The sequence below is a fragment of the Pipistrellus hanaki genome, assembly GCF_964339955.1.
Source record: "Pipistrellus hanaki genome assembly, chromosome: 2".
NCBI lineage: Eukaryota > Metazoa > Chordata > Mammalia > Chiroptera > Vespertilionidae > Pipistrellus > Pipistrellus hanaki.
This window is the reverse complement of record NC_140504.1, coordinates 78215524-78230922: the sequence shown is the minus strand read 5'-3', so window position 1 is coordinate 78230922 and position 15399 is coordinate 78215524. Positions and strand designations below refer to the sequence as shown.

The 15399-nt window shown below is 35.3% G+C and overlaps 1 protein-coding gene across 2 annotated transcripts in view; it reads right to left on the bottom strand.

The window, feature by feature from the left end:
• Positions 1 to 15399, bottom strand: part of PROS1 (protein S) — a 74126-nt gene that overhangs the window by 19262 nt on the left and 39465 nt on the right. For both annotated transcript variants that reach the window (XM_084874309.1, XM_084874308.1), the window contains exons 9-11: positions 14825 to 14940; positions 5735 to 5924; positions 708 to 875 (exon numbers count right to left, since the gene is read on the bottom strand). In XM_084874309.1, the coding sequence (XP_084730435.1) occupies positions 708 to 875; positions 5735 to 5924; positions 14825 to 14940 (474 nt within the window). The remainder of the gene's footprint in view (positions 1 to 707; positions 876 to 5734; positions 5925 to 14824; positions 14941 to 15399) is intronic.

Below are 15399 nucleotides of genomic sequence, written 5' to 3'. Positions count from 1 at the left end.
CAGTGACTGACCAGGAGGCCTTTCCAGATCTCTGATAGTAGAGGAAGTATCTTTTAGGAAATATTTCAGCCCTAACCGGTTTGGCTCGGTGGATAGAGCATCAGCCTGTGGACCAAAGGGTCCCAGATTCAGTCCTGGTCAAGAGCATGTACCTTGGTTGCAGGCTTCTCCCTGGCTGGGGCCCTAGTCAGGCCTCAAGCAGGAGAGGCAACCAATTGATGTGTTTCTCTCATATCGACATTTCTCTCTGTCTTCCACTCTCTCTAAAACTTCAATGGAAGAATATCCTCAGATGAAGATTTAAAAAAAAGAAAAAAGAAAAAAGAAAAAAGAAAATAGTTCAGTTTGTTTATAATGTTCACCTTATTTCATTTTTATAGCAGTTGATATATGGCTATCCTTTTTATAATGCATAGTGAGAACTTTCCCTACTATTTGTAACAAATGTTTTCCAAGTTCTGGTGCAGAAATAAAAATAAAAAATAATAAAAATTGCTTGAGGTTAAATGGGCTCAAAAACACTACACTCATTTTTCTGTTTCCTTAATGTAACTTCAAGGGCCACTAATATTATTTTTCCATGTTCAAGTTGTTAGTTGGTATGTTCAATAAAATAACTTCATTTGACTTTTGTAATATCTTCAAATATATTACAGACAAAAGGAACTTATCCATGATGAATGAATTAAAAAAGCTTGGATCATTACCGGCTTAATGAGTGTATTCTTCAGTGTCCGAGGTAAGCCTGCAAAGTATACTTTTGTTTCTACAAATCCAACTGTAGACTTAAAAAGTCTCTCCGGCTTATTTATATTTATGATGGCTTCTCTAGCTATTTTTACACTAATACTCTGTTCCAATTCTTCCACGGAGACCTACAATTCAAAAGACAGAGATTATCAAACAACCAAATATCCTTGCATGTCATAGTAAATACGAATTTTGAATAATCCTGTTAATATTCCAGTAAACAATTTTCCAAAGACATCATTTTAATGTAATTATTAATTTTTCCCAATATATTTGAAATGCCAACTGATTATAAAGGTGATAAAAATGTGTTTTAAAGGAATAGTACTTGATTGAAAATTAAATGACTGTATTTTAAAGTTCAAAAAAATCAATATTATTCTGTTAAATTTAAACATCCAATTAAAATATGTGTCCTTCAAGCCAATATGCCATAAAATGCATAGTTTTTAAAAAGTGAGTTACTCTAGAAAATCTTAGAATATGTTTAAGTGTTCTTAAATATATGTGTATTTTATTGTATAATAATATATCTACATAGAATAAATAATATAAATAAATTCTTCATATAAATTAAGAGAAATCAGTACATCCAGCATTCTGGTTATTACACACAAATATTTTATTTCAAAATTCCAAAGTAATTGAGGTCGTTAGGAAGCACAATACATAAAATTTTACCTATTTTCCAATTTTGAAAATAGTGTGGGTTCTAAAATAAAGGTTAGTAGTGATGGTAAACAACAATTAAGAAATCCTATAAAGGCAAACTAAAGAAACATGTTGCAATCTCATGTAAAACTGTATCACTCAACATGCAAATTTTTCATTTACTAATTATTAATGGAGGCCAAATAATAGGCATATTAAAACACCACTATAGGAAGAGAAAAACCATTCCCTAAAGTAAAATAAATTTGCAACATGTACAGATTTAGGCAGTGTATACTCTCTCCTTAATATAGCTAATCATGTCACTTTGCCCTAATGACTATTCCCTCTTTGAAAGACATTCCTTAAAAAAAAGAAAAGAAGATGTTCCTAATAGCCTTCAGAACAGTAGTCTGGCTTGGTTCTCCTACCTTCTTATGATTCTTTCTCAGTCTCCTTGCTAGATTCTCCTCTTCTTCTCAATCTCTATAAGCCCCAGACCTTTTTCCTTTAGCCGTGCAAGTATTTCTAAATGGGAACTCTATGCTCCACTCTAGGGCATTTGGAAAATGTAGGGTGGGGGAAACTTTTAGTTGTCACAATGAGTACAAAGTATGCTGACATTGTAATATGCAGGATAGTTGTGCAAAATAAATAATTAAAAAATCCAATATCCTGCAAACCATGAGAATCCATACTGGATACTTATGTAGCATATTCATGCTTATAACTATTTGAGTTTGTGTATATATCAACACAAAATATGCATTGTACTATTTTAGCATTTACTGAATTTTTCAAGAACGTAAGTCTTGCCAACCAAAGATAGGTTGTTTGTTTTGTCTGGCTCTTTGCCAAGAGTTTTAAACATTTTAGAAAATTACTATTACTGATGGCAATGCCATTTATTCAGTTATGGTATTTGAGTTGTCAATACAATACCCAGCATAAGTCTTCATTTGTAGATTCCACATTATTCTATGTTTAAGAGCAAGATTTAACAAGAATTATACTTGTACTTGAACATTTACATATTGAAATACATATTCCTTCATGTATATAATAATTGAAGCATTCTATTGGTTTCTATTAGGGATATTGATGCATTTCATTATAGGACAGTAAAAGAACATTATAATATTTGGGCAATGCATGAGAGAGTTTAGAACCGCAGGTTGATATACTAAATTTCATGGCCTTTAAACCTCTCATTATGTTAAATATTTGAAAGTTTATATGTACCTTGAAGGTTTGACCTTTAATATATATCCAGAACCAAATTACTTTTCACCACTCACACCAACAATCCAGCCAAAATTGCTATCTTCTCTATTGCAGGTTATTGCAATGGTCTCCTGGCCCCGTGTCCTATTCTACCATTATTCTCTACTATCTAGTTTCTACAAAGCCATGAGGTCCTAATCAAGATTATCTTTAAAAATGCAAATTAGATTATGTCAGGTCTCAAAATCATCCAATATCTTTCTACTTAGCTAAAGTCCAAGTCCTCAGTATATTCTCCAACCATAAATGATGTTATTCCAGATCATATTTCTAACCTCATTTTCTACATTCTGTCTTTCTGTCTCACTCCACTGCATCTACACTGACCTTTGTGTTATTCCTCAAACACATTCTCTTGCCTAAGACTCTGCAGTTGTGGTTCAGATGGCACAGGATAATCTTTCCCCATATATTTCTCATGACTTATTCCTCAAATATTTGGTCAGATGTAATCTCATCGGAGGTAGCCTTCCTGATTCCTGATTTTCACATTCACCCTCATCATTCTGTATTGCCTGGCCTTCTCTTTTTCCTATAGCATTCATTATATCTGACATATCTATTTATTTGTGTATTTGTGGTTTTCATCTCACCACTACTAGAATGAAAGCTCCATAAGAGCAGTGACTTTATTTTATTCACTGTTGTATCCTCACCACCTAGAAGGAATAGCACATAAAGTGCAAAAAATATTTTGCTGAATGAATAAAATTATTATATAAATTCTAGATTTCCAACCAATATTAGGATTAAACCCAAATATGATAATCATTCTAAACAATCAATATTTATTTATTTGGGTTTTAGTCATTCTAAGTACTTAATAATTACATATTCTATTCAATTTAGCTAAATTATAAACAATTGTCATGCATTTTAATTTTGATTTTTTATTTTTAAAATATCTTATTTAATTTTTTTAAATATTTTAAAATTAGTGAAACTGTTGTTATATAGTAAATGCTATACTATTCTAAAATATTTATTTCAAGTAATTTCTGTGCTGAATAAATTTGTTCAGCAAAATAATTTATTAATAAACCATCAAAATATAAGCTGGTAAAAACTCATGGTAATTTTTTTTAGAACAAAAGATATAGAGTGAGAAAACAATCCTACTTATATGGCAGGGAGGAATTCATAAATTGTTAAAATATTAAATTAAGAATTTAAGAAAAACTACCATCACTAAATTTATTGCCAGATTGAAGTTTTTCTCTGACTTGTTTATAGTACTTACATTTTATTTTTATATAAAATTGCATTACATTTATAAAGAAAGAATTTAATTAAAATGTTTTAATTGAAACATGGATATATATTAAATACTTTCTTTTAAAGAAGGATCATAAACATAGGAGACAAAATGAATTAAACCAAATTGCTGCCTTCCATCCAACCCTTAATCTTGCCTTCAACAGTATGATCCATTGACAATTTTTTGTTTGTTTTTAAATATTTCCCTTCTGATCTCTTGATTCTTTTATTAAATTTATGGGTTGACATTTTTAATAGGATCATGTAGGTTTCGGGTGTAGATTTCTATGAATAAGATTTGACCAAAGTCAAATCTTCTGTCACCATATATTAGGTCCCCTTTTGAAATAAGATTTTAAAAAATAAATACAATCTACAACTCATGTTGTTAATCTCACTGGTAAATATTTACCTTCTTCCTTATTCATAATATATTCTACTTAGATATTTATCAAAATTCTCCTCCAAACAGTTATTTTCTATTTGTATAAACTCATTGGGGGGTAAAATGTTTTTCCTCTTGCTGAAAGTGATTTTAGTGATTTGAGATATGTGATTTTGGGACATTAGACAGTAAAATATATCCTTTAGCTATATTCATAAGCTGCTCTTGATACAGAGGTAATAGGAGAGACATAGTAGCAAAGCATCTTATGAGAACATACAAAGCCAGAAAATTTTAGTGATTTTTCTGACAGTTGCAGACAGTATTCTTTTAGAGATATGAGTCCAAAAATCGATGGCCGCCAAAGGACAGAAAGCCCTTTTTGGTGAACCACATCTGTGCTCAACTGACTTTATCACTCCTCCTACTATAACATATTTCACGTCACATTTCACTAGTCCATAAACTCACACAGATGTGGACAACTAATTCACAAGGCAACATCAGCTACTAAATTGTAAAGTGCTAAGCTCAAAGGTAATTAAGACCAGTTCTTAGGAACTTAGCACCTTGAAAGTGCTCACTATCAGTTTACTGAACATATGAGTGCATGGGTGGGTAAATAAAGGAATGAAATAATTTAGTGATGACTTCACATGGCATCACCACATAGACTTCTCATCAGCTCCCACAGGCATAGAAAGTTTTTCTTTGGGGTACCACATTCTAAGTGAAGCTGATCTTAGCTATCCTCTCGGGGAAGTAATGATCGATTTTATTGCAGAAAAGAATTCTCCCCAGTAGACTGGCAGTAATCCTTCTCAAAGAAAATCTCTATAATCCAGTTGATTAAAATGTTGTTATTATTAAAATGAAGGTTCATGATTAGGGATTATCTAAAAATGCTAGTTTCTAGGCACCTTGATTGCTACCAGCTAATGTAAACTGTACAAATTGATTATCCACATGCCAATATTTAAAATTGAAGTAACTTTGATTTTGTTCCTATGTGTAATACTTTACATTAAAAAAAAATTGTTGGTTATCCAGTATACCTGTCCTTGATTAATGATGTCTTTACATAAAATAGTTTGCCAGCTAATAACCTCTGACCTATTCACCCAGTGATAGATATTAAAAGGGGTTAGAAGCTAAAGACAGATGAGATTGGGTAAATAACTGGAAACAATTTCAGTTATGAGAAATCTTAAACATATTAAGTGAGGTTATCCTTCCTCGGACCCTTTCATGGATTTTTAGTACTTAGAATATACTTCATATAACATCAGATTAAAACCAAATCCACTTAGATTTGGTACCACTAAACCTAATAAAAATAAATTATTAATGAGTTTATACAAACTGTGTCAAAGTGGACAGATTTTTTATGAAATCTTCACAACATACCATATGCCATAGACCATTATTAATAACTTGGCCTCCAGTTGTGATTTGGGTTGTATGTTCATTCTTAAACTGAATTTCAAGCTTTCCACCACGAAGTGCAATCAGGAGCCAAGCTGAGTGGTCAAGAGCTTCTGTATACAGGATAACGCCTTCGGAATCATATGTCCGGAAATCGAATGTGGCTGAAAATCTAAACAATAAACAAAGAGAGAGCCTTAACAGTGAGAACATGGAAGGCTCTATGTATATTCTTTTTTTCTTGTACTGGCAAAAAGCAATATGTTGAGTCAACTATTTCCATGCCTGGAATTAATAAAAGAGAAGGGCAGAATTAGACTATTAGTGTATTATCTCTGGCTCCATGTGTGTTTAAAATCAAGTTATTAAATTTTCGTGCTTATTATTGGAGTCTTTTTTCCCAGAGAACAGATACTTTAGTAATTTTTAATCTTTTTTTGGCATTTGGTTTGGAGGCACTCTTTAAGATGTTGGAATTAAGGCACATGTACAAATATTAAACATATTGAATCTCTTCTGGAACCTTTCACACACTACATAATCTGATTAAGATTCTTTTATTGCTGTATCTGTCCATGGTTAGTAAAAGATATTACAATTTCATGACTGGATTAGCCATCAAAAAGCATATTCTCCCTATGATTTCATATATGTCAGGAAGGAATCACTCAGCATCTAGATAATTGCAAACGTAGTTAAGCTTTCATGTGTGGTAGAAAAGGTAAAGTCAAAAGCTTTAAAATGTATCTATTAGTGTGATTTCAAAACATCTCCCAAACTCTAATAGCATAAATCACTATACTAGATTACATAGAAAAAGAGTTTAAAAGATATAATCTAATATTAGCAAACTAAATACAACAATATATTGAAAGGATCATATAGCATGATCAAATATAATTTATTTCAGGGATGTAAGGATGATCCAACATCCACAAATCAATCAATGTGATATACCACATTAACAAAATGAAGAATAAAATCATATATCATCCCAATAGAAACAGAAAAAATATTTGATAAAATTCAATATCCATTTATGGTAAAAACTCAACAATTTGGATATAGAGAAAACATAGCTCAACATAATAAAAGCCATACCAACAGCTAATAACAATACTCAATGGGGAAAAGTGAAAACTTTCACTCTAAAGCAGAAACAAGACAAGGATTCTCACTCTTGCCACTTTTATTAGGCTAGAGAAAGAAATAAAAGGCATCCATGTCAAAAAGGAAGAATTAAAACTCACTATTTCACAAATGGCCTATGTATAGAAAACCCCAAAGATTCCACAAAAAACTGTTAGAACTAATAAATGTGCAACAAAGCTGCAGGACACAAAATTAATGTACAGAAATCTGTGGAGTTTCTGTATACTAATAACAGACTATCCAGACTATCAGTAAGAGAAATTTAGAAATAATCCCATTTACAATGTTATCAAAAAGAATAAAATACATGTACTCAGAATTAATTTACCAAGGAGGTAAAATACCTATACACTGGAAAGTATAAAACATTGATAAAAGAAACTGAAGACACAAATAAATAGAAAAACATTTTGTGCTGATTGTTTGGAAGAATTATTATTGTTAAAATATCCTTACTACCCAAAACAATCTACTGATTCAGTGAAATCCCTATTAAAATTCCAGTGGCTCTGCCCTCCAGCAATGGGGCCCTCTCTCCCCAGGCAGGAAAGTTTGGCTCTCCACAATCCTCCCTCTCAGCTTCCTTCCTCCTGACCACTCAACTGTTCTCATCTCTCACTGGGGCTGGTTTTGTTTTCTTTCCTCTTTTTCCATCCACCTCTGTCTCTCGGTGTCTCCCTGTGTATCTCTGTCTAAACCCCTGCCCAGTGTGTGCTGCATTTCTCTGTCTCTCAATCTCTGTTCTCTCTCTCTCTCTCTCAATCTATCTCTTTCTCAATCTCTGTTCTCTCTCTCTCTCTCTCTCTCTCTCTCTCTCTCTCTCTCTCTCTCTCTCTCTCTCTCTCTCTCTCTATCTCTCTTCCCTATTCTCCCTTCTCATCCCTTCTCAGTCTCTCTCTCCCTTCTCTTTTTTTTTGTCCTTGAGTCATTCTCCCTCTCTCCTGGCTCCCTCCGCTTTCTCCCACTGGAACTCTATCTCTCCCATCCTTCAGAACTTTCTCTTCTCCATTTCTATCTGTCCTCCTCCTCTCCCTCTCCACCTTCCTGGTCCACAGCCCACCCTCTCCCATTACACAGAGTCTCTCCTCTTTTACCCCCTTTTGAAGGGTCCTGTCCAGTTCTTAGGTCCCCCCATGGTCATCTGAGCAGGGAGAACCACCCATTCAATCCTGATGAGTTGTCTCCCCAAATCCCAGCCATATGTTAAAAAAAAAAAAAAAAAAAAAAAAATCCCAAAGGCATTTTTCACTGAAGTAGAATAATAATTTTAAAATTTGTATGGAACTACAGAACTTCCCCAATAGCTAAATCAAGCTTGAGAAAGAATTAAGTTGGAGGTATCACACTTCCTGATTTCAAACTATACTCCAAAGTTATAGTAATCAGAATGGTATGATACTGGCATAAATATCGACAGATCAATGGAACAGAATTGAGAGTCCAGAAGTAATCCCACACATTTATGAATAACTAATTCATGACAAAGAATCAAAAAACATACAATGGAGAAAGGACAGACTTCTATAAGTAGTGCTGGGAAAATGAGACAGCTCCCTGCAAAACATGAAACTAGACCACTATCTCACACCATACACAGAAATTAAATCAAAATGGATTAAAGACCTAAAACCATAAAATACACAGAAGAAATTAAGTAGGTAAGCTTCTTGACATGTGTCTTAGCAATGTTTTTGTGAATTGACTCCAAAGGAAGAGAAAACAAACAGAAGCTCAAATAAACAAATGGGACCAGATCAAACTAAAAAACTTATACAAAGCAAAGGAAACCATCATAAAAATGAAAATGCAACCTATTGAACTAGAAAAGATATTTGCAAACTATACATACAAGGAGGGAATAATATGTAAAATATGTAAAGAACTCACAAAACTCAACAACCACAAAAATCAACAGACTTTTACAAATGGGCAGAAAATCTGAATATGCATCTTCTAAAAACATACTGATAGCTAACAGGCATATAAAAAGATGTTCAGCTTCACTAATTATTAGAAAAATGCAAATTAAAACCACAATGAGATATCAACTCATACCTGTTAGAATGCCTATTATCAAAAAGATAAGAAACAACAAATGTTGAAGAAGATGTGGAGAAAGAGAACCCTCATACACTGTTGGTAGGAATGTAAATTAGCACACAATTATAGAAAACAGTATAAAGATTCCTGAAAAATTTAAGAATAGAGTCACCATATGATCCAGCAATTCCATTGCTGTGTATTTATTCAAAAAATACAAAACAATAATTTGAAAAGATAAATGCACCCCTATGTTCACAGAAGCATTGTTTACAGTAGCTAAGATATAAAAATAAAAATAAAAATAAAAAACCTAAGTGTGTGATGGATGAATAGATAAAGAAAATGTGGTACACACACACAATGGACTACTACCCAGTAGTAAAAAGAATTAAATCTTGCCATTTGAGACTAAATAAATGGAGTGAAGTAAATCAGATGGATAAAGACTAATACTGCATAATTTCACTCATATGTGGAATCTAAGGCAAACAAACAACAACAAAAACAAGCCAAAATGAAAACAAACTCAAACATATAAATAAGGACAGATTTGTGGTACCAGAAGGGAATGGGGTGATGAGTGAGTAAGAAGTCTGCAGGGGTCAATTTTATGGTGAAAGACAATAACTGGATTTTTTGTGGTGATCACTTTGTAATATATACAAATATCAAATTATAATGTTGTATGCCTGAGATATATAATGTCATATATCAATATTATCTTCAAAGAAACAGATAAAATGTAGCCATGTGTTCTGGGGTATCGACACTTAGACAATGCCTATTAAGACTCTGTACATATATGTAGCTACTATGAAGGAGGAAAAATATTAAGTATACCATATTTTAAAATAACACATATTGATTCAGTACCCATAGGACACTTTCTTTTTTTTTTTTTCTTTTTTTTAAATGTATATTTTATTGATTTTGTACAGAGAGGGAGAGAGATAGAGAGTTAGAAACATCGATGAGAGAGAATCATTGATCAGCTGCCTCTTGCACACCCCGTACTGGGGATATGCCCACAACCAAGGTACATGCCCTTGACCGGAATCGAACCCGGGTACCTTCAGTCCCCAAGCCGACGAATAATATGTAAAGAGTGCTATCCATTGAGCCAAAGCGGTCCCAGCCCTATAGGACACTTTCTAATGAGAATCAGCAATAAAATTTCCAAAGGCCACGCAATCAAAATGACTGAAAAAAGACAAAAGGGAATAGAAAAATACTTGTATAATAATTAGTTAAAGATAATTTAACTTAAAATGTTAGGATTTCAAAAAGCTGCTAAATAAAGCAAGGAATACACAACTTATCCCCACATATAGCAGTAATAACAACACAGGCACCATTTGCAATAGGGCACAGATCTACCTCAAATGGAACAAAGAAAAGGGATTAGGAAATATTCTAAAGAAGTAAATGTGAAGTAAAGTGTGTTGAATGGAAAGCAATGTAATAGAAATTCACTGAACCCAAATTATTTTATAAGAAAAAAAAATTTGCTTAGAATAAGTGTTTCCATTCTTTTTCACACTCATCACATCTTGCTGATGCAAAGCATGTGTTATCTTGCCAAAACCTTAATCTGTGTATGCTCAGAATTTTACATTACTTGATCCTATTATGGAGATCATTTCTGTATCTTTGTAAAATCATGCTAAACCAGTAATTTTGAGTCCTGTTTTGTTTTGTTTTGTTTTTGTTCTGTATGTTTTCTTTCTGAAATACATCAGCATGCTGGTTCATATTGGGGAACAATTCATTCTTTATCAGAAGTATGGTAGAGTAAAAAAATAGTGAAACTGTACTTTTGGATAGAGTATCTGATTACAGAAAACAATGGAGGGGATTTGCAAAAAAAAAATAAAGTAATAAAATGCTAGCTTATTCTTCATGTTGGTTACACAGGTGAGGTTCATAAAATTCATCAAGCTGTACATTTAGACATGTACATTTCTGTATATATTATATCTCAATAAAAAGCCAAACTAAGTAACTAATTAAAAAATAATACCAGTAAAATAATTATTTGGCCAGTTTGATCCACTGTTAGAGCCCAAGTTATTATGAATTGTCTCTGAGAAAAGAATACCCCTGAATATGCCTGAAAATATGCAAACATTATTTTTTCTCTGTCATTCTCATTATTTGCATAACAAGGAATACTGTATTATCTGCTCTGCGATATTAAAGGGGGAAACCAGGTCATAGTGGAAAATGAGTGTTGACGGAGCACAATTACATCAGGGAATCTTAGAATAAATTTCAATGATTCTTAACACAAAGATTTCTATGAATTTATATTTAAGGAATAATCACTCATATATAGTGAATTAAATTCCAGGTCACCAAGCTTATTTAATAAAAATATTTTAAAATTTGGACTCCACAACCAGTCTCAAACATGTTTTCTTTACATTATTCCAACAAAACTCCAATTTCTTTTTTTCAAAGAGTGTATGACTCTAGGACACAGCACCAGCACCAGCCTGCCTTGCTTCACAGCTGGGCCTCACCTGGGCACTTCCAAACCTGATACAAATAGGAGGAATTTGCAGATCTCTCTTTAGCTCCTTTTGGGTGGCCCCAGGCAGTGGCTGTCTTTGCACCTCCCTGCAGACCCAAGACACAATGCACCCAGTGGACAGTTTCAGACCACACCAGATTACAACTCTACACATCCACAAGTGACACACTCAAGGGACAGATTCAATGAGCTCCAAAGCCCCACAGAAGCAAGTCCTGCTCCAAAGGGGTGTTTCCTATAGCAGCTCTTCTACTGTAGCTGTGGCTAGTTCTCATAGCCAATTGGCCTGCAGGTCAATTTCTCCCAGTGAAGCTAAAAGCAATCAAGTCTCAACTACAACAAGACTGTGCACACAGTACACAAGGGGTACAACTAGAGGGCTCACTTCAGGTGACTGGGAAGGCTGAGCCACTGAGATTTATATGACACCTACTACACAAAGCCACTCTACCAACTCCAGGAGAAATAGCAGTTCTACCCAATACATAGAAACAAACACAGGAAACAGCCAAAATGCGGAGACAAAGAAACATGTCACAAATGGAAGAAAGCAAACTACTAAATACAGAGTTCAAAACCATGGTAATAAGGTTACTCAAGGATTTTCATGAGACCTTCAAGGGAATTAGTGAGACTTTCATGATCTTAATGAGAAGCCAAAACATGAAAAGGGACCATTCAAAAATTAAGCATACACTAACTAAAATAGAGAATAATTAACAGGGATTCAATAGTAGAGTAGAGGATTCCGAGAATCAAATCAATGATTTGAAATTTTATAAAAGGGGGAAAACACCCAACCAGAAGAGCAAAAAAAAAAAAAGAATCCAAAAGTATGAAGAGACTATAAGGGGCCTCTGAGACAACTTCAAGTGTACCAACATTAAAATTATGAGGGTGTCAGAACAAGGAGGGAGAGAGCAATATATTAAAAACCTATTTGAAAAAAAATAGTGACAAAACTTCCCCTACCTGGTGAAAAAACAGACTTACAAGTCCAGGAAGCACAGAAAGTACAAAACAAGAGGAATTCAAAGAGGCCCACATTAAGACACATCATAATTAAAATGTCAAAGACTAAAGACAAATCGAGAGTCTTAAAAGTAGGAAGGAAAAAAGCAGTTAGTTACCTACAAGAAAGTGCTGATAGAAGTGTCAGCTGATTTCTCATCAGAAACTTTGCAGGCCAGAAGGGAGTGGCAAGAAATATTCAAAGTGATGAATAGCAGGGACCAATAAGCAAGATCATTCTACCCAGCAAAGCTGTCATTTAGAATTGAAGGTGAGATAAAGAGTTTCACAGACAAGAAAAAGCTACAGGAGTTCATCACCACCAAGTCAGTACTACATGAAATGTTGAAGGGTATTCTTTGAGAAGAGGAAGAAGAAGAAAAAGATTTTTAAAAAATTTAAAAAAAAATCCACACAGACACCAGGGGGGGTGAAGGCATGAGTGCGGGGGTGGGGAGCCAATAGGAGGATAAGGACACATATGTAATACCTTAATCAATAAAGAAAAGAAATCCTATATAATAAAAGCAAAATATGCTAATTAAACTGGACATCCTTCCAGACGACCTTCTGGATGAAGTGGGGGCTGCGAGGGAAGCCTGGGTCCCGGGTGCCTGCTGCTGACCAGAGGGAAGCCCTGGTCCTGGGGGTCTGCCAACGGCCAGAGGGAAGCCCAGATTCCAGGTTCCTGCTGGTGGTTGGAGGGAAGCCCAGGTCCTGGGTGCCAGAGGGAAGTTAGTGCTGGCAGCTGGGGGAAGGAAGGCCTGCTCTTGCATGAATTTCATGCATTGTGCCCCTACTATGAACAATAAAATGACAATAAATAAATATATATATATATATATATATATATATATATATATATATATCACCAATTTAATCTAAATATCCAAATAAATGAACAAGGACTCTAATGAACAAAATAAACTCCTGGATAAAATAGAATCCAAGGCATGGGAATGGTACAGACTGAAGATGCTCAAAGGGAAAGGGTAGGGGATTTGGAAGATATTAAGCAAAGATCTTATATGCATACTAGAGGAAATGCATGCATTGGGGAGGGGGGAAGGGTGGTCCCCCTCAGCCCAGAGTGCACCCTCACCAATCCGGGATCCCTCTCATATTCTGGGACCACTGGCTCCTAACTGCTCACCTGCCTGATGGCCTGATCACCCCTCACTGCCTTCCCCTGGTGTCCTGGTTGCCCCCAACTGCTACCTCTGCCAGCCTGCTCACCCCCAACTGCCTCCCTGCTGGCCTGGTAGCCCCCAACTTCCCCCCTGCTGGCCTGCTCACCCCTCATGGCCCCCCTGCCGGTCTGCTCACTCTTCACAGCCCCCCTGACAGCCTGGTTGCCCTCAAATGCTCCCCCCCCCCCCGCCAATTTGCTCACCCCTCACAGCTCCCTTCTGCCAGCCCGCTCGCCCCTCACTGCACCAACTGCCAGCCTGGTAGCCCCATGCAGCCTGCTGTTCAATGGTTTGGTCACCCTTCACTAACCCCCCTGATGGCCTGGTCGCCCCACACAGCCTGCTGTTCAGTCATTTGGTCGCCCCTCACTAACCCCCCTGCCAGCCTTGTCACCCCATGCAGCCTGCTGTTCAGTCGTTACTGTGAGGGCATCCTGACCAATTTGCATATAAACCTTTTGTTAGTATAGATATGCATTCCCATGGTCACTCACAATAGAGTGGCAAAGGCCTGGGTGAGGCAGGAACTAGGGAGAATGGGACAATGGGGGGGAAAGAGGGACATCTGTAATACTCTCAACAATAAAAAAAATTTTAAATTATTCTAGAAATATTATATTGGGAAGAATGCTTATAGTGAACTGGTATTTGGGGAAAAGTAGATTACATAACCACATGTACAGAAGGACTTCAATGTTTGTCAAAAAATAAATACATATAGGTAAAAATAAATAAATAAATAAGAAAGAAGGATTACTAGGAAGGCCAGCCTAGAATGACCCAAATTGGTTCTAGCATGAAAAATACATGTGTGAAGGAGCAAATTAACTTTACAGTTCCCCAAGTCATCTGAATGATAATATACTTAAACTAGAGGCCCAATGCATAAAATTCATGCAAGGGGCTTGGCCCTCGCAGCCCCAGCTGTCTCAGCCTTCACAGCTCCGGCCACCCAGCCCTCACAGCTCTGGCTTGGTCTGGAAGGTCATCTAGACAGATGTTCTACTGTTCAGTCTAATTAGCATACTAGCTCTTGATAATCTGATTTATAATGCAATTTCACACATTTCAAACTTTTTCAGTCCCTTCCTTCTTCTGTTCCAACCCACCTACCACTAGGAAGTATCCACAGTGTTACCTCACCTGATGGAATCCGGTAAGCGAAATTTTAGATATAAAACAACCCCTACAAACTGCTCTGCCAAGTAAAGGAGTTCATAATTTTTCTCAAGGTTCAAGGGAAGGCACATTGGAACAGCCTGGAGAAAAGAAAAGAAAACAAAACCCACAGTTAACTGGTTGATGTTTTTGTCAGATTATGCATCCTTTCTCTGATTCTTAGTGTTCTTGTCAAATGTATGCTCGGTGATATACTAAAATGAAATAAAGACACCTTGGTAATAATAAAGCAATAACCTTTACTTCCTTGTCTAGTCTATCAGTGGAACCTCCAAAAATTTTCAATTTTTAAAATTTTGTTCAATGTGCATGGCTTTGTATTTTTGTCTTTAATATTTCCTTTGTAAATCGCAATCCAAAATACTACAAACTTTTTCCTCTAGTAACAACAAAGTGACCCCTTATTTAACTGATACAGGTATCAGACCTTCCATGATTTATGTCTGAAAATAATTTTTATTTGAAGTCAGAAATAGGTAGGAAAGTTAACATACCAGTAAATAGGACCTCATTTAATCACTCATTCATTATTAAGCAAA